Source organism: Dermacentor andersoni, chromosome 5 (genome assembly GCF_023375885.2).
Source record: "Dermacentor andersoni chromosome 5, qqDerAnde1_hic_scaffold, whole genome shotgun sequence".
Lineage (NCBI taxonomy): Eukaryota > Metazoa > Arthropoda > Arachnida > Ixodida > Ixodidae > Dermacentor > Dermacentor andersoni.
In genome coordinates, this window is record NC_092818.1 from 129,586,505 (window position 1) to 129,611,912 (window position 25,408).

The 25,408-nt window shown below is 45.6% G+C and overlaps 1 protein-coding gene across 1 annotated transcript in view; it reads left to right on the plus strand.

The window, feature by feature from the left end:
• The window catches only part of LOC126531145 (uncharacterized), a 68,079-nt gene extending 52,507 nt beyond the window's left edge, over positions 1 to 15,572 (plus strand). Inside the window, exon 4 of the mRNA XM_050178560.2 lies at positions 11,100 to 15,572. Within this exon, the coding sequence (XP_050034517.1) occupies positions 11,100 to 14,627 (3,528 nt within the window). The 3' untranslated portion in view covers positions 14,628 to 15,572. The remainder of the gene's footprint in view (positions 1 to 11,099) is intronic.
• The last annotated feature ends 9,836 nt before the right edge of the window (positions 15,573 to 25,408 follow it).

The following is a 25,408-nucleotide window of genomic DNA, read 5'->3' on the forward strand; positions in this document are numbered from 1 at the left end:
CTAGTTCCCAGATGCTCGGTAACGTGCTTCCAGGACGTACGCGAACTATGTAAGAACTCTTTAGGAGATTTTTGTTTTAACTCAGTGCATTTTAACGAGCTCTGTTTGAGAAAAGTGAGGGTAATATGAACTATACTAATTACTCAGCAGACTAGAGAAGATGTGCATGTTCCTTCACTACACTGTCATCATGTCTTTCACAAAACTTTCCATAAGATTCATTTGGGTGCTTGCTTTCGCGATGACGAAAGACATGGTCGTGTGCGTGCGTGCGTGCGTGCGTGCGTGCGTGCGTGCGTGCGTGCGTGTGTGTGTGTGTGTGTGTGTGTGTGTGTGTGTGTGTGTGTGTGTGTGTGTGTGTGTGTGTGTGTGTGTGTGACAGAGAGAGAGAGAGAGAGACAGAGAGAGAAGCAATCCTGTGTCAAAAAACAATTGTACTGGTGTTAGAAAGCATCTTGCAAGATTCATTGATAATTCATTCACTTGCCATTCACTCTAACCAACAAGGGTCTGCATAAAGGTTTAGGACTCTAAGTTGACTTTGTGAGGCTCGACCGGAAGCTATCAATCAGCGCGTGTTCAACGTTCTGGCCACATACGATTACCAGCTGTTCCTTTGTGTAGGTGCATTTGATTCTCACGTTGCCAATGTTCTTGATTTGGCCATCAGGAGTCCACAAAGACAGCGTCGAAGTTTATCTGCGTCGAGCGAGGTTCAGTGTGTCAGATAACATGCCACCCAGGATGACGCATCTATTCGAGCTCTTTTTCATGTGGTCAGATATACTTACCTGACGAAATAGCTTTTGCGTAAGGGTTTAGTCCAATAATAGGAAATGTTTCTGTATGGCCTGGTTGAAGAAGATAACTGCAGTTCTATCAACAATGGGCTGCTAGTAGGTTAGATTAGCTAGATTATGCCATTTTAGATTATTTGTTCTCTCTCTTGAGTTACACGAATTGTAGAGGCAAAAAGTAATTTATAGGCATTTTCACATGTGATCCACATAGACACAGAAACACTATCTTTCGTTTTCACGCACTTAACGGAGGTCAAGACCTTTATAACCTGTCAGCAGGCTAACTTTTGCTAACTGCCAGATTTCAAAGCCGAAAGAGAGAACGCGAATATAGTGAAGCCACTCTCCTGAATAAATTGAGGTCACAGCGTCCAGGTGGAGAAGCTATAACTATAAGGACGACCTACATCTCGATCTCGAGTGTGTATCGCAGACGCACTATCTCAGAACTGCCTCAATGCAACCTTAATAGACAAAGAGTAAATGAAGGCGCTGATGTCGCAACGACGATTTCAAGCGCGCGTATCGTCTTGACTTGTTGCTGATACGTACCGTACGCTTCGCCGTGTAACAGACTGAGGTAATTTTACGTTGACGAAAAATAAAGTGGGGGGTAAGAATATGTTAACAAAAAAAACGAAGTCGTTATTACGAGACAGCGCTTCCCCGCTTTCCATTCACGTTCGAGAAGCAGTCGCCTCATCGCTCGCTCCACCGGCACGAAGAAGAGAGGCGCTTGCTAGAACGTCGCTTTGCTTTCCTTCCACGCTCGTCGCTGGCAGTCGGCGCTACAATAACGACTTCAAAGGGTGGCCCGGCTAGGGCGCGCGAGGCATGCTGAAAGACCCTGCACTGTCCGCGCGCCGACAGCCGTGCTGTGTTGCGCGAGACACGGATCACGTTGTGTCGTCGTCGCCGGCGAAAGGCGGTATCCGCCCATTGAAAGCCGCGGCCTTGTGATCCTACCGCTGCCGGTCAACCGGCCGCCGACTACGTCGGGGCTGCCCCTTTCTATAACGCTCCCTCCTCACGTAGCAGCAGCCAGCGGCCGCGTCTCAAGGTTGCCGTCGTAGCATACTGCCCCGCGCTACGCGGTTTGCGAGGCGGTGAAAAAATTCCACCGGCGCGCACGGCCGCGGTGCGAAGCCGTGTACCTTGTGGCTGCACTGCATAGCTCCGTGTTTACTTGCCTGCACGAACAGCCTTTTTCTGAGACCTTACCCCGGCGACCACGTCTGCCCCCTTCCTACGACTGTGGTGGCTTTGGGCGTGCGCTTTCGTGGGAGTGTGGGGTGTGGACGTTGGCGTTCGTATATAACAGTCGTTGAAAGAGGGCCGAAATGCTCGCCTCTTTGTGTGGCTTTTCGGTGGGCAGTCACGGCCAACTCGACCGCGGTTAATAATGTTGCCCGACGGGTTTGCATTGTTTTTCAGACAAGGTATTTCTCTTAGAGTTTCTGGTCGGAAGCACTCTTGCGGTTATGCGTCTATACGGGCGTACCGTGAAGAAGAAAAACAAATAAGCAAAATTTCTTGACTACTAGGTGCAGTATTTTATGCAGTTCTATCGTTTCCTCTCTTTGGAACTGAATTCCTTTGTATAACAGCGTTTAGGGTTCACACCCTCGCCTTTATTGCGATAGCAATTATATGGACAATCCAGGCACATCGACCGTGGACCGTGGTGAGTTCTGCGGTCGGCGGCGTTGGCGGCGCCGTGATGTTCCGTGTAAAGTACAAGGGCGTTAACATCATCGCCGCGCGCCGTATGCTGTATGTGTGAGTGAAAGCGTGCGATGGTGCGCCGGCGATGGCGGCTCAATCTCGCGCTCGCAAGGGAGGAAAGCGGGAATGAAGCGCGCCGTCTTCCGTCACGCGCAAGGCACCGGGGGAGGGAAGGGAGGGGGGTGTTCTAGTCCGGCGGCAGCTGCTTATGGCGCGGCCGCATGCGGCCGCGCGCGTCTTTTTTGAAAGCGATCTGCAATGCATTGGACAGGATGTGTCGAGTCACGATAGCTCCGCGTCCGTTGTGTTATCGCTGTGTTGAAGGGAGAGGCAGCACGAAGGTCAATTCGCTCGGTGCTGCTGTCGTGCTTTCTCACTCCAACGTTTTGACAGCGAGTGTGCGTTGTCATCGAGTGAGATGTGTTCATGTTTGCTTGTGCGCGCTTTACGTCATACTTAATAACCTAGTAGGGGAATGTTTACAAGTTTTTACTGCCGATAAAACTACCATGCTTACTTCGTATAGCTGTCTACTAATTTGCTTCGCCTTTAGAGCGAAACTGCGACTTCTTTCACGCTGGTCACCACATGGCTGTGACCTTCAGTGGTTTAAGAAATACTACTACTACTACTACTACTACTACTACTACTACTACTACTACTACTACTACTGCTACTGCTACTACTACTTCTACTACTACTTCTACTACTACTACTACTACTACTAATAATAATAATAAGAATAATAATGCCGTAGTTCCTGAGAGATTACAAATTGTGAAAGTCCTAACATACACTTTGCACCCATGATAGGGCGTTCTACGCAGACAATCTTAAATGTTATAAAATGGCCACATTTAACGGCCAACCTCATTACATGAGGCGGAGATTACGGACCCGAAATTAGAGCGGCTGCCCGAAACTGTTGCTATGATAAATGTTGTCTTTGTTACGCCAACCACTCAGAAGCTGCGTTTGCACTTATGTGACACAGTTTGAGCCAGGGCGCCTAGCCCTGACATGTGCCGAGCCCTGACATGTTCCGCTCGCCGCTTCCTCCTCTTCTTATCAGAGTATGCCCAATGGGCAATCCACATTGTATCCGAAGACCTCGACACGCGAAAGAATATGATAATCGGACTGCCCGCCACTATTACGTGCGCGCCGTTGCACCGTGGCCGAAGCCGGATCACTCGATTTCACAGCACGCCCGTCACGCGAGCAATCCTCGAAGGAGGAGGCAATAAAACGGCCAATCGGTTGAACAACGTGCAATAGGCCCCGCTGCATTGCGCGTTCCACGTGCGGTTGCCGCTCGAAATTTCCCCGGTCACGGCACGTCCTGGGCCGCCTCCAACTTCTCTGTGCGTGCAGCGCGCTCTAGCGTGGGCCGAAGCGTTTTTCGTGCCCACTTGTCGGATTTCCAAGCGTGAATACGCCAGTCTCCGTGCTCCGTGCGCCTGTCTAAAGTGTCCGCGTCTCGGTCGGGGGTCTGAGCGTGCTGCTATATGGCGAGTTCCTTTTCGTTTCCACGTTTTGTTTGGGGCCCTCATAGGCTTCATGGTTTGATTGATCGAACCGTTGATTCATCCGTTTATTATTTTGTTGAGATATTTATCAGTTATTTGACTGATTGATTGATTGATTGATTGATTGATTGATTGATTGATTGATTGATTGATTGATTGATTGATTGATTGATTGATTGATTTCAATGTCCCCAAGCAACCATGGGCCTATCGAACAGCCCGTAATGTAGGGCTTCGGGTTACTTCTAACCATCTGCAGTTCTCTTCGTGCTCAGAAGTAGCACGCTATGGATTCGCCGCGCATCCAAAGATCCGACGTGACTGGGCTCCAAAGTTCACCTTGGCGTAGACCGTAAGTTCAAACTCGGGAGAGCTAAACAATTTTTTACGGCCTACTTAACTGCGCTAAAAAAGCGCGGCACCGCCCGTTACACAATTTATCTGCCCCGGCTGAAGACACATTTTGTGTATTTCCTGCTCGAGTTAAAACATGTTCGGCGCTAAAGCGGCGCGTGAAGCACACTCCCCGTGCCGAGGTACACACATCGCCTGCGGTCAACGAAAATTGGCAACAGAGATGAGCTACCAACGCTGCATATTATATATATATATATATATATATATATATATATATATATATATATATATATATATATATAAAGTTATTCGTCGTTACGAGTTTCTCTCTTTCTTTTCGCTGTGAAGGGCGTGGACCTGACGCGGCGTAGTGTAAGGAAACCATTTCACGGCGTACGTCGGCTTCTCTCGTGCACTTGTGAAGATACAGTAGGAGTTACGGAACCGGTTGGTCTCAGGGGCCAGGACAGGCTAGAGGGGCAAATGGAAACTAATCAAAAGAAACCCAGATTTCGTTCTTCTTTTATTTTTATTTTTTCATGTAGGCCTCCGCTGAGATCCAGCGACGCCGTGGGTGTGGCATTGACAACCTATAGGCGCTGATTGTTGATTCGTTATGTGACTGCATTAGGGGGAAAAGACAAAGCGTCGGTCCATGCAGTCAGAAAGCGCGGTATTGCGCAACAGAAGGCAGAAAAGACAGAAACTCTCATAAACTAAATAAAAAGTGGTTTCCTCCGCAACGAGGTATATATATAGGCTGATTAACCTTTCATAAAAAAATCATAGCGTGTAGTATAACATACCGGAGCGGCACAGGTGGATATGAGGGATGCCGCTGCGAAGCGTACAGCGTGCGCTCTGAGCGCGGTTCACAATCTTGTTGTTGTTGTTGTTGTTGTTTATTTCGCCGTCTTATGAATCACCGTGGCAGGGAATCATCCCCGCGACCTCATGCTTAGCGGCAAAACTCCACTGAGCCACCGCGACTGTTCCACCCTTTGATTATTGCTGCAGAAAAAAATTTGAAGATGGAAACGGCCTTTATGTATAGCTCGACCTCTTCCTCTATTATTTTTTATTTTTCAGTTCGCCTATTTGTGTGTGCCTGCCGATGCTCCAGAAATAATGTATTGTGTGATCAAACGCAGAACCACTATGAACGTTTGATTGATTGATTGATTGATTGATTGATTGATTGATTGATTGATTGATTGATTGATTGATTGATTGATTGATTGATTGATTGATCGATTGATCGATCGTACTTAGAGATACTGCCACTACTCTCCGCTGACGAAAATCGAACCGACCATCTTGAGCTTTACTGAAGCAATTTCACTTTCATCGTCATACGAAACAAAGTGACGATGTATTAGAATGAACGAGAGGAAAGCAAGGAAGCAAACTGCCTTTCTTTTTTTTTTTTTCGATCGCCTCGTTGACGCGGGATAATTGCACGTTTTGTTAACACAGCGCTGTGTACGTTGTATTCTTCTCGAAAAACCGCTCAAGTAACGCTAATCGTACTGGCTTGAGCGGAGGACGCCGCAAATGGAGCGCACGACCTCGAAGGCTTTCCGAACGCAATGAGCGCGCCACGAGTTCGTGTATTCTCATCCCATTTGTCCCGCGGGCTTCGCCACACGGCGCTCTCGTTTTCTCCACGATGATTGCTCGCAATGGCCACGCGCAGCACTCTGCGTCGTTAACGGGCGCCGGTAGCTAGGGGCGGGAAGATTTTTGTTTGTTCTTGCGCTCACGTCGCCGGCCTGGTTTCGTCGTCCCAAAGACTGGGCCACGCACGCTGCTCGCCAGCTATACACATTCACCGTTCACTCTCCTGCGAATGCACACACGGCTTCGCTTTGTACTCGCCACGGAAAAACGGATCTCTTTAGCCTTTTGAACGTTCGTCTAAATTTTTTTTTTTTTTGCTTATAGTATACGAGCTGAACTTTCAACATACACACGAGTGCGCGGGAAAGACAAGTATATCTTTAAGAATGATGTAAATAAGATGATGTAGTACATACCCGGCATCATTTGCGTGCGTAAGTGTTAGATTTTTTTCAGTACAAACGTTAGCTGCGGGTTTAATTAGCGCCTCGCCTGTGTGTTTCCTTCGTCTGGTGTCACGTCTACCGCGCTACAGTACATTATAGTCAGTCGATACCACCTGGCCCAATTTTATGTCCTGCTAAAGTAACTTCACATTTAAAATCTATGTGTGTGTGTGGTTATTTGATGCGGTTGGGAGCCATTTCCCACTCGGAAAGGAGACTTCTGACTCAGAGCTAGGTGTTTCATGTTTACGCCTCTCGCCAACTTCCTGTCCCATATGGTTTCACAAAGCGTAAGTTTTGTTACGTGAGTTCCCATAAGCTCACATCACTACTGGCACGCGACTGAATAATAGTGCCTGTTTAGCTTTGTACACGCATTACCGCGCGTGTTGTCCGGAAAATTCATATCAAGTGTACAGCTTCTACCGTTGGCTGTTGGTTCATTGGCGAACGTGCGCATTTCTGCAGTTCCTGAAGTAAACTGACCTCAGTGACTGTTTTCAGAGTTGATGCGCACCCCGGTATGTGCCCGCAGCTAGTGTTCCTTTCTCTTTCTCTCTCTTTCTCACTCTCTTCATTTTTGTGTACTCATCGCCCTTTCCTCGGTGTAAGGCAGCAAGCTAAACGTCTGCCTTGTTGACCATCTTGAGGAGGTGTCATCTTCCTTTACGCTCTAAAAAATCAAGCAGCCCTGCTCCACTTTATAAAATCTTAAATAAGGAACATGACAGTAAAAATTTTAAATAAGGAACACGCCATATATTGCAACCCAAGAGGCCCAACATGACTGGGGAAGTGTCTTGGTCTGGCGCCTTCGCAGAAGGCCTCAACACGGCGGCTGTTCGCACTGTGCATGTAGGTGAGGTCATTCAACGCACTTCGGCGCTGAATACACACAAAAAAAAAACGCTGCCAAATGTCTTTGTGATGTCGCTCTCTTGAGACTGAGTGCACAACGGTCCAGCCGATGCCCCTTCCTTGCATCGCAAAACGTTCACACAAGGCAGGATGGCGGCGACAGGCGATTATCTTCCTCGAAATGGGGGGGTCCGAGCTCGCGACAGTAAGATGACCGACCCGTTGACCTGCGCTGTCCACGCGATCGATGTATCGACGCGTTCACTTGCCACAATGCCTTGCTCCACTTTTTCACTCGGCAATTGGCTCCCATGACGTACAGAGACCTAAACCCCTGGCTCTTGTGCACTCGGTCTCACCGTTCGAGAGCGCATGCACTATTTTTCTTGATGACAGGATAATCGCTTATGTTCTGGCAGGTGTGCCGAAGCTGTCCGATGAACTTTCATTGGTCTCTCTCAGTGTATTTTAACAAGTACAGTCCGTTCTTTCTCGGTATTTCTCCTACCCGTCACGGTATCCAAGTGACTTTGGCATCGCGCTGCTGAGCACGAGGTCGCGGGTTTGATCCAGGCAGCGCCGACCGCATTCTGCAGTGGGAGGGGGCGAGGGGATACAAGAACAATTGTGTGCCGTTCATTGGGTGCACGTTGAAGAACTCTAGGCGGTCAAAATATAAACCGCGGCGCCCCACTCTACGGCATGGCTCATAATCCGATCGTGGTTTTGACACGTAAAACCCCAGAATTTACTTTTCTCTCTCTCTTAGACTCATCTCTTAGAACGAAGGTGCACAGAAATATGAGTGTACAGAAGCTTGATATATTTGCACTTCCGCAACGAAAAAAGGAAAAAAAGAGACGTTTACGAACAAGGACATTGGGGTCGAGTCGTACGCTCCAGGCAAACTTCCAAACGCGTGACAACAGCTTCGACCATTAGTAAAAATTCTCAGTTAGGCGAAAAGCAGCCGATAAACAGCGTACCTTAACAGCAATATGTCTTCTATTCAAATCGTCGCTCAGGGTAAAATAGTTCAACCAGTCTCGAAGTTTCATTTCGCCTCTTTGAATTCACACAATCATAACCTCGGTGGGGCAACAGTCAGCTCGAGAAACGTTCGCGTGAGTTTTCCGTAGTACATGGTCGCTCTATATTATGTTTTGTGTGGTTATAGAGCTGACCTCACCGTTATAACGCAAAATTCGTAAATACATCATGGACAAACGACCATGGTACAAGGTTGTTCTTTGGTATATCTAATTACTAAAGTTTCAACGCAAAACGTATGACTGCCCAATATCCTCCAATAATGTTGGCCTATTTGCATCCTGTTATATTGACCAAGATATTTTTTTCAACGTGCAAAACAGCAATTATTCACTTATTGGACGACTGTAATCATTGTCAGCTGCCTTTACCGTGCTTGGGCGGATAGATTCATTTTATATCCTTTTTCCCCTCATCTTTCCTTGCATATATCTTCTCTTTCATGCAAGTGCAAAGTAGCCAACCAGACAGTTACACTGGTTAACCTCAGAGCAGCCTTTCATCTCTTATTTCCTCTCTCTCTCTCTCTTAATCACTGTACCACCATTCCCCGTTAGTTTAAGCTCGCGCGTATTTTCACTTTATTGGCGTTGATTCTCGTTCCAAACTTCAAAAGTCGTTAGTATAGTATCTTTTTGTTGCAGGTTATAAACAATAAATAAAGTAACACGCGTACTCGAGTGTGTTTATCTTACGTTTGTACGGACTGGTTGTTCATTTCATGTACTAATTCCTAGAAACATTTGGCCCGACGCTTTCCAACATCGGCTTCAGTTTCTAAAGCTCCTCGCCGCAACGTAATCCTTCCGCGATCTCCTTGCAGGCGACCTCCACGCGATAAGTGCAACTCAATCGCCAGCCGACGCATCGGCCTCTGCTGCAAATCGCTTGGAGGAACGCGTTCGCCTCGCATGCATGCAGCTCGGTTTCCTATCGGCCGGACTTTGCATAATCCACTTTTGCGAGCGAGCGACCTGCGGCCTTGCAACTTTTGCCGTCACCACGGCCCTTTTCCGCACAGGCTCGAAGCCGTTTTGGCCAGAAAAAAACCGGTTTAACTACCATAGCGTGACACCGTAAGTCTGTCTTGAACGTAATCGTTAGACAAGCCTAGCTGGGCTCCCTGAGTATTCCACAATATCTGCATGACGTCCACCCTCAGTTTATATCATGTTCAGGGGCACCTTACTATCCTTTATTTCATCGTATATAACATAAGTGACTTTGGTTTCACGAAGAGTTAACTTAAGAAAATGAGGGTTCTGATTTACTATATACATTCATGTAGAATAGCCGCACATAACATTACCAGTAATTTTGGCTACACGTTCGCGTCTTGTAATGTGACGCAAGAAACTAATCTTTATGCACACGTAATTAAACGCTTCAGCAGTGTCAGCAATGCGGGTTTTCGTTCGTTCCTCGTTTCTGGGTATACGGCGCCCGCTTGATATGAGAGCTTGCGATGCTGTTACAGCAATTGACTTCACAGCCGGGGGAACCGCTAACTCTGCTGGTTACTGAAGCGCTGAAGTCTGCGGGTCATGCTAAATCAGAAGCTGCGTTTCTGCTCAAATTGTTGGGCTGCTAATTCTGTAACTTATTGTTGTAGATAATTAGTGCAAATACGCATATTACCTCCTACTTCCAACGTTACATTTGGGCTGGTATGATTGTATTAGTAGACTGTATATTCTTGATCAGAAATGTGCATGCGGACATGTAGTGATTACATAGTGTATTTTACTATGTGCGTATTGTGTTTTGCAATGTGATTTCCTGCTGGAGAGAGAGAGATAGAAACAAGCTTTAATTATATGCTCGAAATGTCAGCCTGGCTGTTCGGCTGACATGCTACTCCAGGTGCTGAGTGATGATTATGATATAAGCACAGTAATTTAAGTCCAGATACAGTGATAAACACGGTATGGTATGATTGTATTTGTATATGACAAATACCTGATTGCATATGGACATGCAGAAACTTCAAAGTGTGACTTACTGACTTTAAGTACTTGCGTACTTGTGTATGCACATGCATGCATGCCAGCATGTAGATAACGCATATAGGCGCCCGAACATATCACTGCAACAGAATTCCTGCCAACCCTAAAAACAAGCAACGTTGTTCAGCATAAAGGTCCCACACACATGCACACGCATGCCTGAAGCGCAATACGTGCATTGCTGCTGCATACTTTTGAGCGTGGAATCCAATTGCGGGGTTTCGTTCTCATCCACACCGTGCGTATGGTCACCTTGGAAGAGAAACATGCGGCGCCTGACTGGGCCGCCCGTTTCAAAGGCGGATAGTGGCACCATATATTCGAGAAGGCTATGTGTGTGCTTACGTGGGACGAATGTCGTATATACACCTGTTTTCATTTCTCCAGGAGTTACCTCCAAGCGCTGTAATCGCACACTGTACATGGACCCTGGGCTTTAGATTTGTAGCTATATAGAGATAAGCAGCAATTCCTTTTTTTAGCAAGTTATCGGGCGTGCGTGGTATTTATTATATTCGAGTAATACATGGCTAGATTCGTGACCTACTTGTAATGTATATATCATGCAGCAAATATTTTCGTAAGATTTGCCGCTAATTGACTCCTGAAAGTTTCACATGTGCCCTGCCACACATTTTGCTACACAGGACCAAGAATTGACTGCTAGAAATTACTTCATGTCCCATGTCTCGTCTTTTTACTGTGCAGGTGCTGAACATCAACGACAATGACTTCGAAGAAGTACCGGCATCGAGTCTGGTCGACCTTCCCGCCCTCACATGGCTCAGTCTCGACGGGAACCGCATACCCGAGCTCACCAAGGACTCGTTCCCACCTTTGGAGGCGCTGCAGACATTGAACCTGACCAAAAACATAATATCCCAAATCGAAGAAGGCGCCTTTACCAACATCCCCAGAGTACAGGTCCTCTACTTGGGCTCCAACAGAATCAAGAACCTTCCCGCCACCGCTTTCGACGGGCTGCAGCGTTTGACCACGCTCGATCTGTCCAACAATTTTATGGTCCACATTCCCACCACGACTCTGCGTCGGTTGCCCGCTCTAAAGATGCTTACGATGAGTTCCAACAAGATTCGTTCGTTCAGCGGAGCGGCGCCGTCCGACCTCAAGGGGCTTGAGTACCTCGACCTGAGCCGCAACGAAATATCGCAGATCGAGCCGGGCAGCTTCGACGGAATGAAGAGCCTCAGGGCACTGAGGCTTGGCGTCAACCAGATTCGAAAGGTGGACGTGGCAACCTTCAGAGGTCTGGTGAGCCTCGAGGCCATCTACCTGGAAGACAACCAGCTTCTAGTCTTTCCCTCTGCACTGCTCGGCTCTCTGCCACGACTTCAGAAGCTTCACCTGGATTACAATCGGATAGCTGTGCTCTCGCCCGGCGTACTCAGCGCTGGTGTCAGCATTCGAGAGCTGTCGCTTGCGTACAACCTGATCACAGAGATTCCCAACGGCACCTTCAGGGACCTACAGTTCCTCGAGACGCTCAATCTTCGTGGCAACAAATTGAGTACAATTTCTTCGGGAAGCTTAGACGGACTGCGGAACTCTCTGATGGCGTTGGACCTCGGTGACAACGTAATTGTCTCGGAGGACCTGAAGCTCGAGTTCCCCAACTTACAGTTATTAAGCCTCGGCAAGAACAAGTTGACCTCCATACCAGCAAACGCATTCTCTACTCTCAAGAAGCTCAAGAGAGTGGACTTGAGTAACAACCAGATTCGCTACCTTCCTGCAGGTCCCTTGGCGGCACTCCGCGAGCTGCAGTTTCTCGATCTGGCCTACAACAGCTTGACAGACGTGAAGATAGGGGCGTTGAATAACCTCGTCGAACTTCAAGAACTTACGCTCAAGAGCAATTTCATCAAGGACATGAACACCATGGCCTTTCTTAACCTTACGCGTCTGAAGACGTTGGACTTGAGTTACAACAGGTTGAGTGGAATACGAACTGGCACTTTTGATCAACTCCCCGCGCTAAGAAGGCTTAAGATCAACAACAACGTTTTAAACTCTTTCAAAGCTGAGCTTTTCGCTAAAGAAACTTATATAGAAGACCTCAACTTAAGCCATAACCAAATAGCTTACCTTTACCCCGATTCTTTTACTATGCACCCAAGGCTTCGCAAGCTGGACATCAGTCACAACAAACTGTCTTTTTTTCCGAGCGAAATAATTCGTTCTATTTGGTCTTTGGAAGTTCTCAAACTCGGATACAACAAACTTCACACGCTTGAAGATTCGGATTTTGCTGACTTGCCTAGGCTCAGGCATTTGGATCTTGAACATAACCAAATAGGTAGCGTAGGTGACAGGGCCTTCCAAAATTCGACCCAGTTACGCTATCTTGAGCTTCAGCATAACCAGATCTCGCACCTTGGTGATAGGCTGTTTCAAGGAATCAGCCAGCTGAACCTTGATCTCAGCTACAACCACATGAGCTCGCTTTCTCCCGACGTATTTAGTCGACTTCGAGACTTTAAGCTAGAAAGCATCAACCTGGCCCATAATGAGTTTAGCACCTTCCCAACTGTAGCTTTGAGAAAACAGTATTCGTTCTTAGAAAAGGCTAACTTCTCCAACAACCACATTGAAGACTTCCCTTCGAATGCAGATGTTCTCGTAAATATCAAAGAGCTCGATGTGTCGAACAATCCTCTTACTACAAACGCTCACCACGTTTTACTCGCCGAGCCCAAAAGCGTGCGTTTTCTACACCTGGCGAATACCGGCATACGGAGCTTGCCGCTGATTGAAAGCCCGTTCTTGAGGCTTCTCAACTTGTCCGGAAACAGAATATCAGCGCTATCGCCTAATAACTTTCAAAAAACTACCCTCCTAGAAGTTCTAGACTTGTCTGGCAACGGAATACCAAATCTCAGCATCGCCACAGCTGGTGCTTGGTCGAATCTGAGAAAACTGAGAAAATTAGACCTTTCCGACAATCCCATATCATATTTGGTAAACGGAGACCTTCAAGACCTGAAGAACCTTGACGAGTTTAACTTCTCGCGGCTTCCAAGACTAAACCACATCGAGTGCGAAGCTCTGAATCCTTTGTCCAGGCTGACTAAGCTAAATCTATATGGGTACGGGAACTTGCAGGCTCTGAAGACTCGAAAGTGCCTAGAGCCTTTCGAAGGCCTTGAGAGCCTCGGCATAGAAATTAAGGACAACGTTTTCAAGGATCAGCTCCAGAAAGTGTACAGCCCTCGCTTGAGTCACCTTTATGTGACTGGAAAAACCATAAACGGGCTGTCCTCGAGTGCATTTGCCGGGATACGCGGCCGCGAGTTGCGGGTCACCATTTCCGACACGAGCATCGCCGACCTGCCGACGACGATATTCCTGCCTCTGCCGCTGTCCACTAAACGCTTTGTGAACGTGAACTACAATCAGATCAAACGGATCAATCCTCAGCTGCTGACTGCACTGTCCAGCAAGCAGGCCTTGTTGAAGATCGAAGGAATCCAGCAGAACCCTATCACGTGTGACTGCAATCTGATTCCACTCTGGCGATGGATCCAAGATCACAAGACGACGCGCGAAGACGACGACGAGGGCAACAACGCAGCGCTCATCGACCTGGCGTGCGCCGAGCCTCACCACCTGAACAAGATCCTCGTTGTAAACCTGCAGATGGACGACCTCTTCTGCGACGATGAAGTCAATGAGGAGGAGAACGAGGAGATGTCGGCCACGTCCAGCCGACTCAGTAAGGTAACCACAGCTGGAGGTGTGCCAACGACGCGGACCTCCACCACGCCGAGCAACAACAACATCGTCCGCAAGACCTCGCCTCCCCATCGGAAGGAGCCCGACATCATCTTCGAGGCGCCAACGACAGCGCGTCCCCGCCAGTCGAGCGGCCAGAGCGTGCTCACCAAGGTGGACACGATGATAATCGGCATCGTGGCGGGCGTGGTCGCCTTCGTGTGCATTCTGATCATGGTGATCTGCATCGTGCGATTGAGGCGCTCGCGGCCGCACGGCCACTACGCATCCACTACGGGGCCTATGCCCATTGTTAATGGGCACCCGGCAAAGTGCACGTGCCTCAAGCCGCCGCCTAGCACGTGCACCTGCTTCCCGCCGTACGCGGTGCCCCTCGCGTACCATCCGGGCTCGAAGATGATGGGCCCACCCTCCATGTACAACACCATGTCGCGGTCTACGGCCTACTTCGGGACATACGAGAGCGACGTCGACCACCGGTGATGGCGCTCCATTGCGACGACGCTGCTGTGTGTGTTTGTTCGCTGTGAGACTGCGTAAGAACCAAGCCACCAGTGCTTATTCCGCATGCGTTTAGCAAATGAGGCGGATAACTCACGTTGACGCCGCTAGCTCTTGTGCGTTCTGTGAGACTGCAAGAAAATCAAGTTTCCGGTGCCTGCTGTGTGTGTGTTTAGCAAAACCGGCGGAGAACTTGCTATTTGTAGAAACATCGGAGACCTGCGCGCGTGCAAGACTCTAACGCCATGTGGATGTGACTCTATTACATGGACCACTAATATTTGATGAAGTGGAAATATTCTATATGATAGCAGCGCTTCCTACAGCAGGAACATGTACGACACGCTTTACAAGCAGCGACGTATGCAGCGCAGTGGCCTTATTTTGTAAAGATTCATTTAATTTTCCAATTTTAAGTCCTTATTAACCGTCACCACGAGTAGCGGATTCTGGCGACCATGCTAATAACTAAGGATGATAACAATAGAAAATAACTTGCTCCTTACAACATACGGCCGCTGAATAGAGTCACTATATACGTGCATTATATTGCCCACGCAGCCTTCGCAATCGTACACATTCTGGTCTTCAACTGGACTTGCCACAGCCTTTCAAAGCAATCCGTTTGCACTCTTTCGTTCTTCAATGAACGACCAATGGCGTAATACTTTCTGTGGCTATAGTACAACATGCCGTACAGCACTTTCATAGAAAACGTAGTTATGAACACTATCTGAGATCAGCGTTCGACACGCCCGAGGTTCTATCAGGCATTCGAAAGAAAGTTGGTGGCCTAAGAATTTGTGCATCGAAAAGAACGTATACCAGGTGTTTCAGCGAACACTTTCGAAAACATTAAAAATCGCCTGTGGCAGATAGCACAATTTTAGATGATAAGCTGGTCTACTGGAAGAGGCGGACATTACTTGTACAAAAAATTTAAATGGATAATCGACTAATTAACGAAAATCCACTAATTAAGTGTTTAACTAGTTACCTTAGGGCTCATATTGCAATCTAAAAATTCAAGCCGCGGAGTTCGCAAGGCGGATCCACTTGGGGCGAATACTCAGGATGACACCAGTTTCCAGATATAAATTCCCGAACTCATATAGATTAACTGGCGTTCCAGTTAATCTTGTGCTTGGATGCATAAAACGACGTTTTGATAGGAAAGTAACTGGAACGCTGATGCATTTCTTCGCAAAGTTCGGGAATTAATATCTAGAAACTGGTGTCATCCTGAGTATTTGCCCCAAGTGTATCCGCCTTGCGAACTCCGCGGCTTGAATTTTTAGATTGCAATATGAGCCCTATAAGGTAACTAGTTAAAAACTTAATCAGTGGATTTTCGTTAATTAGTCGATTATGCATTTAAATTTTTGTGCAAGTAGTGTCCACCACTTCGAGTAGACCACCTCATGAGCTAGAATCGTGCTATCTGTCACAGGCTACATTTAAGAATTTTTGAAAGTGTTCGCTGAAACACCCTATATATATGTGTGCTTGTCATCAGGGTTTGTCCCTTTTCCCGTGTCTGAATCCCTTCCGTAAGTGTAGAATCATAGAAAAAGAGCAACCTTTTGTTATCGCTTATCGAGAAGTACGGTCACTCGGCAGCCCCGAAAACGTGCTTATAAGTACGTCATCCATTCATTTCTAGTTGTTTGTTGATGACCTTTAGCATTCAAGCAGTGACAAAACATACCTGTCTTTAATGATGGATACAAAATTATTCTTTCCCTTGCGCAGGTTAGGTTAGACCTGCACGATTTTATATCTGAATGTCGGGTGAACGGTAGAGATAGTCCAGAACATTCTTACGTTTCACCTGCTCTGTAAGCTCTTTCCGAATGTACGTTTACCTTAACGCAGACAAATATCCGCATTATCTTTTGGTTCAGTGAATCACGCGCGATGATAACCTTGACGAATATACGTTGGGGAAAAAAATTAAATGCCGCCTTTAAGGTGTAGTATATGAAGCGTATATTCTGGTGCGTCTGTCAGCTCTACCTCTTACTGATAGTCCTAGTGAGTCCTGCCTGAATACTAATATAAAGATTATGCGTGCTCAAGTCAAGCTTCCAGTACGCTGCAGTGCATGGAACACTCTCGCGGCATTGTAAATATGTGAATAATGTGAAATCAGCTTCGCTCACGTGTCAAAGATTATTCGCATTTTTGTGTGTTTTAAGTTTTAGAATGCCTTCTTCAAGTTTACGTTGCCAATAACACTTTATTGTTTAGTTGTTTGTGAGAGAGTTCAACGATCACGCTATTTAGAAAGCCATAACCCGCTGCGGCCCGTCGTGAATCAAAGGTTTACTAGTTACGTCGTTGTTGAACCGAGTTTGGTTATAGGTTGTGTGAAACATCGTTACTGGCATTCTTTGTCGATGCGTGCCACTATTTTAGTTTGCATAGGACGCATTAAAGTTGTAATGCAAAGTCATGACTGTTGCTATCTATCTATCTATCTATCTATCTATCTATCTATCTATCTATCTATCTATCTATCTATCTATCTATCTATCTATCTATCTATCTATCTATCTATCTATCGTTCGTTCGTTCGTTCGTTCGTTCGTTCGTTCGTTCGTTCGTTCGTTCGTTCGTTCGTTCGTTCGTTCGTTCGTTCGTTCGTTCGTTCGTTCGTTCGTTCGTTCGTTCGTTCGTTCGCTCGCTCGCTCGCTCGCTCGCTCGCTCTTGCCGGGGTGTACGCAGAGCGAAGTACATTCGCCCGTTTCGCTCTTGCGTATTTCGCCTGATGGAAACTGGCACGGGGTCGGGTGCTCCCACGCGCACGTGCTCTCGTTCGTGCCCTCAACGATTTCTTCCCAGCTTTCTCAAACTCAACAAAAGGTGACGCCAGGGCGGCGCCACTGCCGACAAGTGTTGCAACGCTGGATTCTCCTCTATAGCCTGATTTAGGGTTACCATTTAGAAAATTTTCACTGCAACAAACAAAGGTAAGCCAATTAAATCCACACGTCCATGATGATGTGCCGTGCTATCTGTGCTTATATGTCAAATGTTCCCGACTGATCAACCCAGCAAAGGTGACACTGCGAGGGATGCGTGTATTAGGAGATATCTGCTGCACGAAGAATGGTTGACTGCTGGACTAGACAGAGCGTGTTTATTTTGCCATAGCAGTGCAACACAGGAAGTAGAACGGACAAGTAGGCGGGACGGGTGTTTATCTACAACCAAGGTATTAATGCGGGGCCATCTTGTCCGAGTCAACCCAGTTTTTGTCGTGTATCTGGCCGTTCGCGTGGGCCGATCCCGAAAATAGTGCAGTCTAAAAGAAATCAGTAAGCAAAAGTAAAGAAACCACGGTTTGTACAGTCGTCGTACATGGCTTCTTCCTGAATTAATCATTTTGTGATCCGAAAGGAAGTGCGTAGAACTGCATAATTAAATGACATTTTCTCTTCAGAAGCTGATTTGCATCAAAGGCCGGACACCCCTTGATCTAGATCTGAAGTCGCACTTATAATACAGTGTGAGGATCCGCTCGAGTACGGTCCCGCTCTGCTCGGATTGCTCCTAGAACAGGCTGGTGAAATATGTATTATGTTAAATTATGCGGCTCGCAGCCCAGACATGTATATGACTTATATGATTCATAACAACAATTCTCTACCAAACCAAGCATGCTTCGCATTACGTAGATGTCCATTGCAGTTGAGTCTGCTTAATTTTTATAACTTCCAATTTAACGTGTAATTAAGCATTGGGCCTTCCACTACTGTGTCCCCTTGACAATATAAATCTCATAGTGCACGTTAAGCTCTGCAAAAGCTCTCGAAACTGAAAATTACTGTCACACTTGCGCTTCAGAATTTTAAGTGGCAGCAGTGTGACAAATGGACCACTCCACATCCGAGCAGCAAATCTATAGCCACACATGGAGTGGCCCGAGAACTTTAGAAAAAGACTGTACCAGTGAACCAGCCTGCCATTTCCATGTGCTGCATATTGCAATAGCGTTGTTGTCAAGTGAAAACGTGCTTTGGCGATTCCGTACGTTCTAGTATTGTCTTGACAAGCTCTGAAACAAGATGGAGGAAGTATTTAACGTTATCGAACAGGGTCGCTTGTGCGAGAGATCATTAAATTTGTGTCGCGGCTCTTTATTCAAGTCTAGTCAGCGCAGTGAATAAAGCAAGATGGGAATGACAATGAGGTGGAGGATGTTGGCTGTAGGTAACTGTATACAGCTTTGCGATACTTAATTGTTGTTGATTGTTTTGACCGAGCGGCGACTAATTATCTAAAAGCGACATCCGTATTTTAAACGTAAAACATTTAAAATGCTTCATGATGGACCGGCATTAAGAATCTTCATGTGAAGAGTCAACCAAATAAGGATCGAGGTATGCTCCAAGATGAGAATAAATTTCCGTCGAACATATTTTACAAAATCTGATGCCTCAACAATAGCAAAGAAATATGCCCAAGCGCAAAAGAATCATCTGTGGAATCTATTGCTTCAACACCCCTTTCTCCACTCAGTAGACTCCGTCCTAAAATCAAAACTTCCACATCAGCTTCCCCGTCACCTTGATAATATACATAATCAACTTCGTCTGAACGCCGCATTCAATTCTACCACCTTAGACTGACCACGAGTCAACCTGTATTGTGGTAACTGTCACGCTTTAAAAACTGTGTGGCGCATTTTGTTGGAACGTCCACGTTACAGAGACAAGAGATCTTGTTATTTCAGTAGAGTGGGCTTAGTTTCCAAGAAACCACTAGATTTATGAAGAATACTCGGTCCCGTGCCTTCTCATCATCATCATCATTTATTATTCCCTTAAAGGGGTATTACATAAGGGGGGGGGGGGGGCAGTACATTTACAGAATACACTAAAATTGGTCAGTAATACAAAGTGGGGAAAACGTGAGAAGTCACTGAATGAATAAACTCAGTCAAAAAAACAACAGGATACACATGGTCAAACAGGGATCCCTCAGACATACTAGAAAAAGAATATTACACAGCATACACACGGCAGAGCGAAAGACAATTCAAGAACGCTTGGTACAGAGAAGCAAAATTGAAAAACAAAGCATGATTGAAATGAACAAAAACAAAGGTGAACTGTAGTTAATACAAGGATTACAAAGGTTCTGTGGATAATAAATCATGAAATTTTACGTGATCCCTTTCGAGCACGATCAATTCGGGTAGTTTATTCCATTCCGCTATAGCAGTATACGCAAGAACGAGTTGTTAAAGGCATTAGTAGAACCCTGAAGACGCTGAACGCTCAATGAATTGAAAAGACGACAAGAAGTGCGGATCGGCGGGAGAAGGAGCGTACCATGGAAATGCGCAGATGTGTAGTATATTCTGTGAAATAAACACAGTAGGGCAATTTGACGTCGGTGTGCTGGAGAAGAAAGACTGAGGGAGTTATTCATTTTACTGATGCTGTGCTTGTAGTCATAATTGGAACGTATAAATCGTGCTGCGCCGTTTGGGACTGCTTCAATGGTGTTAATGAGGTAAATTTGATGGGGGTTCCAAATACACATAGCATATTCAAGCATTGAGCGTTCATATGTTTCGGAGGCCAGTTGTCTAACAGAAGGCGGTGACAAAGATTTCTTCTGATGAATCCCAGTGACCTCGACGCGTCTGCTGCAGCCTTTATTATGTGTTCTGCCGAAGTTAGTTTTGTAGTAATTAAGACGCCAAGGTACCAATATTCGTGTACTTGCGATACGGGTGTTGAATGCTACGAGTATGTATAAATGGAGTTAAAGTGTTTTCGAGACACGTGCATAAGTTTACATTTCGAAACATTAAGCTTCATCATCCACTTTGAGCACCAGTTTTCAATTGGGTTTAAGTCATTCTGCAGATGTACGTGATCTTGGTGGTTATTGGCGCGGCGGCAAAGTACGCAGTCGTCTACGAATAGACGGGTTGTAGATGAAATTCCGTTAGGTATGCCGTTGATGAATATTAAGAAAAGAAGCGGGCCAAGAACCGAGCCTTGGGGGACACCGGATGTTACTTTTGTTGTTAAAGAATGCTGACCTCCTATAACAGCAAACTGCACTCAGTCTGTCAAGAAGCAGTTTATCCACGATAAGATTAATGGGTCGAGGCTGAGTGCAGGGGCGAGTTTATTGATAAGTCTTTTGTGAGCGGCGCGATCAAATGCTTTCGAGAAATCGATGTAAATGACGTCAGCCTGAAACAAAGAACCTAAGTTAAGATGAAGGTCAGTAGTAAATTCAAAAAGCGGCGTTTCATAGGATAACCCAGGACGAAAATCATGTTGTTTTGGATTTTAAAAAATGAGTTATTATGGAAGTGTTGTGCTATGTGTGAATAGATGATGTGCTCCAGAAGCTTGCAGGCTATAATAGTTAGTGAAATAGGGCGATAGTTAGAAGGGTCGCAACAACTCCCGGTCTTGAATACTGGTATAACATTCGCAGGGATCCAGTCCTTTGGAACAGAACCCTCAAAGATAGACTGCGTAAATACTTTAGGATGCCACTAGAAACGGGATTAGTAGCCTTTAGAATATTGGTCAGGAATATTGTCAGGTCCGGGATTACATTATATTTTAAGTTTGTTAATTAGATTAAATATACCAGTGGAAGTAACAGCGACAGGAGGCATTTGGGTAAATCCCGATCTCGGTACTACAGGTGCACCACCATTTGGCTCGCAAGTATAAACTGATGTGAAGTGCGCATTCATTAAATCTGAGCATTCCTCATGAGGAACATGTGACCCACCAGGATTGGTTAAACACATAATAAAAGAGCGATTTCTTTGGTTTAGAATATTCCAAAATTTCGGGAGGTTAACGCGCACAATATGTAACATGTCCCTATAAAAAAATGTCTTTTTAGAGCGTTTTACGAGTCAAGTATATTTGTGTAGATCTGTTAAACATTGTTTCCATTTATTTATCGTGAGTGACGTTTTGGCTGCGCGGTAAAGGCGATTTTTTTCTTTTCGGTAATCTTCTGATCATGTTTGAATATCAAGGCTTATTTAAATCACTTCGAATGCGGATCAGGGGTACGTGCTTGTCTATTAAAGTTAGTATTCTTTGTTTGTAGAGCAACCAAGTTTGGTCATCTGATCTAGTTAGCGCAGACTGAGAAAAGTACTTACAAAATTGTTCAAGTTCCGAATTAATGGCCAGCATATATTGGCGTTTCGGTAGTCGCGAATGTATGCTGGCCATTAATTCAGAACTTGAACAATCTTGTAAGTACTTTCGTATGTATTTTTTTTTACAGTTGGCGCACGGGAACATCAATTGATATGTTGAATAAGACAATCCTGTGGTCGCTAATACCATCGACACAAGACATTGAATGAACTAGCTCTCGCTTGGAAACAAAGACCAGGTCAAGTGTGTTATTACCGCGAGCTAAAAGTACAAAGGCCTACAATATAGTGGTAAACTTTAAATATTCTTTTCATATCCCTTGGAAACACTGGCTTAATTGATAAGCTCTAACGTGTTTGCATGAACACAGTCACTTTTGTCTCACCTGTACATACCATGAGCTTATTTTTTCTTGTTTCTTTTTTTTTCGCCCTCCTCCTCCTAGGGTCTTTCTGTCCCCATTTCCCTTCCCTATGCGGAGTAGCAAGCAGGCGCTGCATATACGCTGACAGGATCCTCTGTATTTCAATTAAGAGCTCTCTCCCTCCAGCTCCCTCTCACAAGGAGACAAGCAACTTATCGTGGGCAAATACCCGATCAATTCGAACAAAGGCACGTGGGACCTCGGATGATATTGTTGACGCATGGTGAGCTCTTTCAAGCTCTTATTGATACTCAAGCTCAAGCTTGAGTAATGCGCTCAGATCACTGTAGCTATCTCCGCAAAGTCCCGACACCTGCCGAGTCACCTAACCTCCAAGCAGCCAATGGAAGCACAACGTCCGTGATTGTAATGTGCATTGCCTGTGTTGCTATCCTGATATACAAGAAAACGTACAGTCGCGGACAAAATATTACGGACCATGAAATCTAAGAAAAAGCTGAATATCTCCGCAACCTCACAACGCAATCTGGTATTTGCATCTTGGACCTCGACTAGAATATGCTAACAACGTTGTCGTGGGCAGTTTTACTGGTTACTGCTACAGGCTGCTCGGGAATTGAACGTTTTCGGAGATACCGTGGTCCATTTTATTCTGTCCGCGACTGTACGTAACGGGCAATTTCGAACGTATATTCGTTCAAAAATAAAGAATATTCCGTGATACGTATATATTACATCTGTATCCGGGTTTGAAAGGCACTTTTTGTCGGATGATTTATCTTCTTGTAATTAAAACACATTTAAAATTTCATCACCTTGGCGCAAAGTTGTGCTCATCATGTTGAGCAGATACGTGTGTCAGCTTAGGAAAAGCATCATTTCAAAAATAATAGAAATATAATAATTATTTTTGAATAGATACTTTCTAGGTGGCATTTAATACCGAATGAGGGCAGTCAATTTCTCATGCTGTTTCTGTAAAAATTCTGCCACTTGAAAATCAAGTTTGATATTTCTGTTGTCGCCATATGGTCAAATATCATATTTTCATTCTGTTAGAAGAACTTCAGAAACCTAACAAGAACCCTGTATTGTAATTAAAGGCTCCTAACTAACATAAGTTCGGCTCCCATCTTCAACACGACACTGATCGGTGGCAGTCGCTTCAAGCTATTTGTCTTTTTTCTTTCTGCTTTAGAGTTGTCCAGTGTCCTTGTCTGTGCTCGTGGAATACTTAGCTGCTTGCTGGACGTCATCATGCAAGGAGAACTGGCTTATTCCAGCTGTTGCACAGGCACACTAGCTCTTTCGCAACGTCTCTACTGAAGGCTGGACGGTGGTTTCTAGCAGCACAGACGGCTTTTTGACATCAACCTCGGCTTTATGCCGATTGTACTCCGGGTATGCACCGATCTTAATTCAATTGTAATCCACCGATATGAGCTTAAGTGTTGGTTTGCCAGTCAATCTACATTCGCCGTGTTGAAAATATGCCATATTTTGTTGTTTTTCTGCCAAACAAAGTTCCATGCTTGGTTTGCCGCTCATTTCCGGCTTGCCACAGCCAAAAATATTGTGTTTTCTTTCTGGCACCTTTTCTGCGCGTTACCGTGCAGCCTCAATCAGTCTCCCATGACGAAAAAGTGGAAATAACTATCTTTCGAACGAGGGCATTGATTCTGCATTAAGTTTCTCTTGTGCTCCGTGGCCGTGTTTTGACAGCAGTGTTCACGAGCGCTCACGACGGCAAGCATTGCCAAGCAAGCGCCACCGTCGCGTGAAAAAAAGGCAACTTTCTTATTTTATACAGCGTACATAGTAACCAAACTTGGTGAGAAGCTTCTTTATCAGTTGAGGAATTTAAAACATAAATGTAAAAATGCGAATTTTTGGTAAAAATTGCAATTTTTGCTCAGTCAAAGAAAGCCCTTTTTAGTAAGCAACATGTTGAAGGAAAAGAAGGCGACAGGACAGAGCGCCCAGCTTTGTGCGCTTTGTCCTGTCGTCTTCTTTTCCTTCAACATTTTGCGCACTGAAAAGGGTTTTCCTTGTCTGAAGTAATATTTCACCAACGAGTCAAATCAGCCATCTTCGTGCGGTTTTAGCCACTCTCGCTTGACACGTGCGCCACCTCTCTCAGAGGAAAAATATCTTCATCCTTTAGAGCAAGAGCAACCTTTGGCAAAGGCTGTCACTGTCCTGAAGTTTACCGTATGAGTTTAAAGAAACTTAGGTGCAGAAGCCTTGCTGGATCTGTAAAATTGCGTTTAGCTTCTTGGGACAGTGACAGTACAGTTCTTCATTCTTTTTTTCTTTTCTCTCTCTCTCTCTCCCGGAAAGAAATCGTGTCTGTTAGATAAGCCAATCAGAACTCGGGATACACGTAGTTAAAACACGTTTTACAGTTCTGGTCTCCGCGGATCTCAGGTTTTTGAGCCTCAAGGACCTGGAGGATCACAAAGGTATCTGCACGGTTGTCGCCGATCATCTGCAAAGTCACCAACGATCAAATACGCGGGTGAAAAGTCTGGCAATAGATGTTTGCAATCACCTGTCGCGAAGCTTCATATTAGACCAAATAAAATTGAAAGCAACACCCAGGGTCATGTACTCACGGTGAACAAGGGCGGCGAACTTTACTATACCTCTACAAAACCTCCAACGGCTGCACTCTCGTTTTCAGCACAGAATACAACATTTCTGTTAACTCTAGTTAATTAAACTTCATGCTGGTAGCTGCAAACACGTTTCATTCGTGTAATTCAGTGGTTAATGTGACGTCACGTCCATAGACAGACGAAATGGCTAAAAAAGTTAGAACCATATGCTACTTCAGACTCGAATTCAGCTATAGCCAGCTGTCTGGTACGAAGAGGCGAAGACAAGAAAAAAACCAGATAAGAATCAAAATGATAAGGAACGATTGTCACAGATAATGAAACCCTGCAAAAACTCATTTATACTTGAAGTTACTTTCAAGCAAAATATACTGTAAGTAAATAAAAAGCACAATGACTTACAACGCCTCGGCAAGCCCAAACTGTCCTGGTAATATGTCAACTAAAAGTAAATGAAATAGCAGCTTGAAGGTAACAGCTTCTGATAATCGCCTATGATTAATCATATGCCCACTTTGACCACATATTCTAGTTCAACCACAATCATGGCCCAAGTGCCGCCAGTGTCTGCGTTCTTGGGTGCAGTGGCGTAGCAACAGG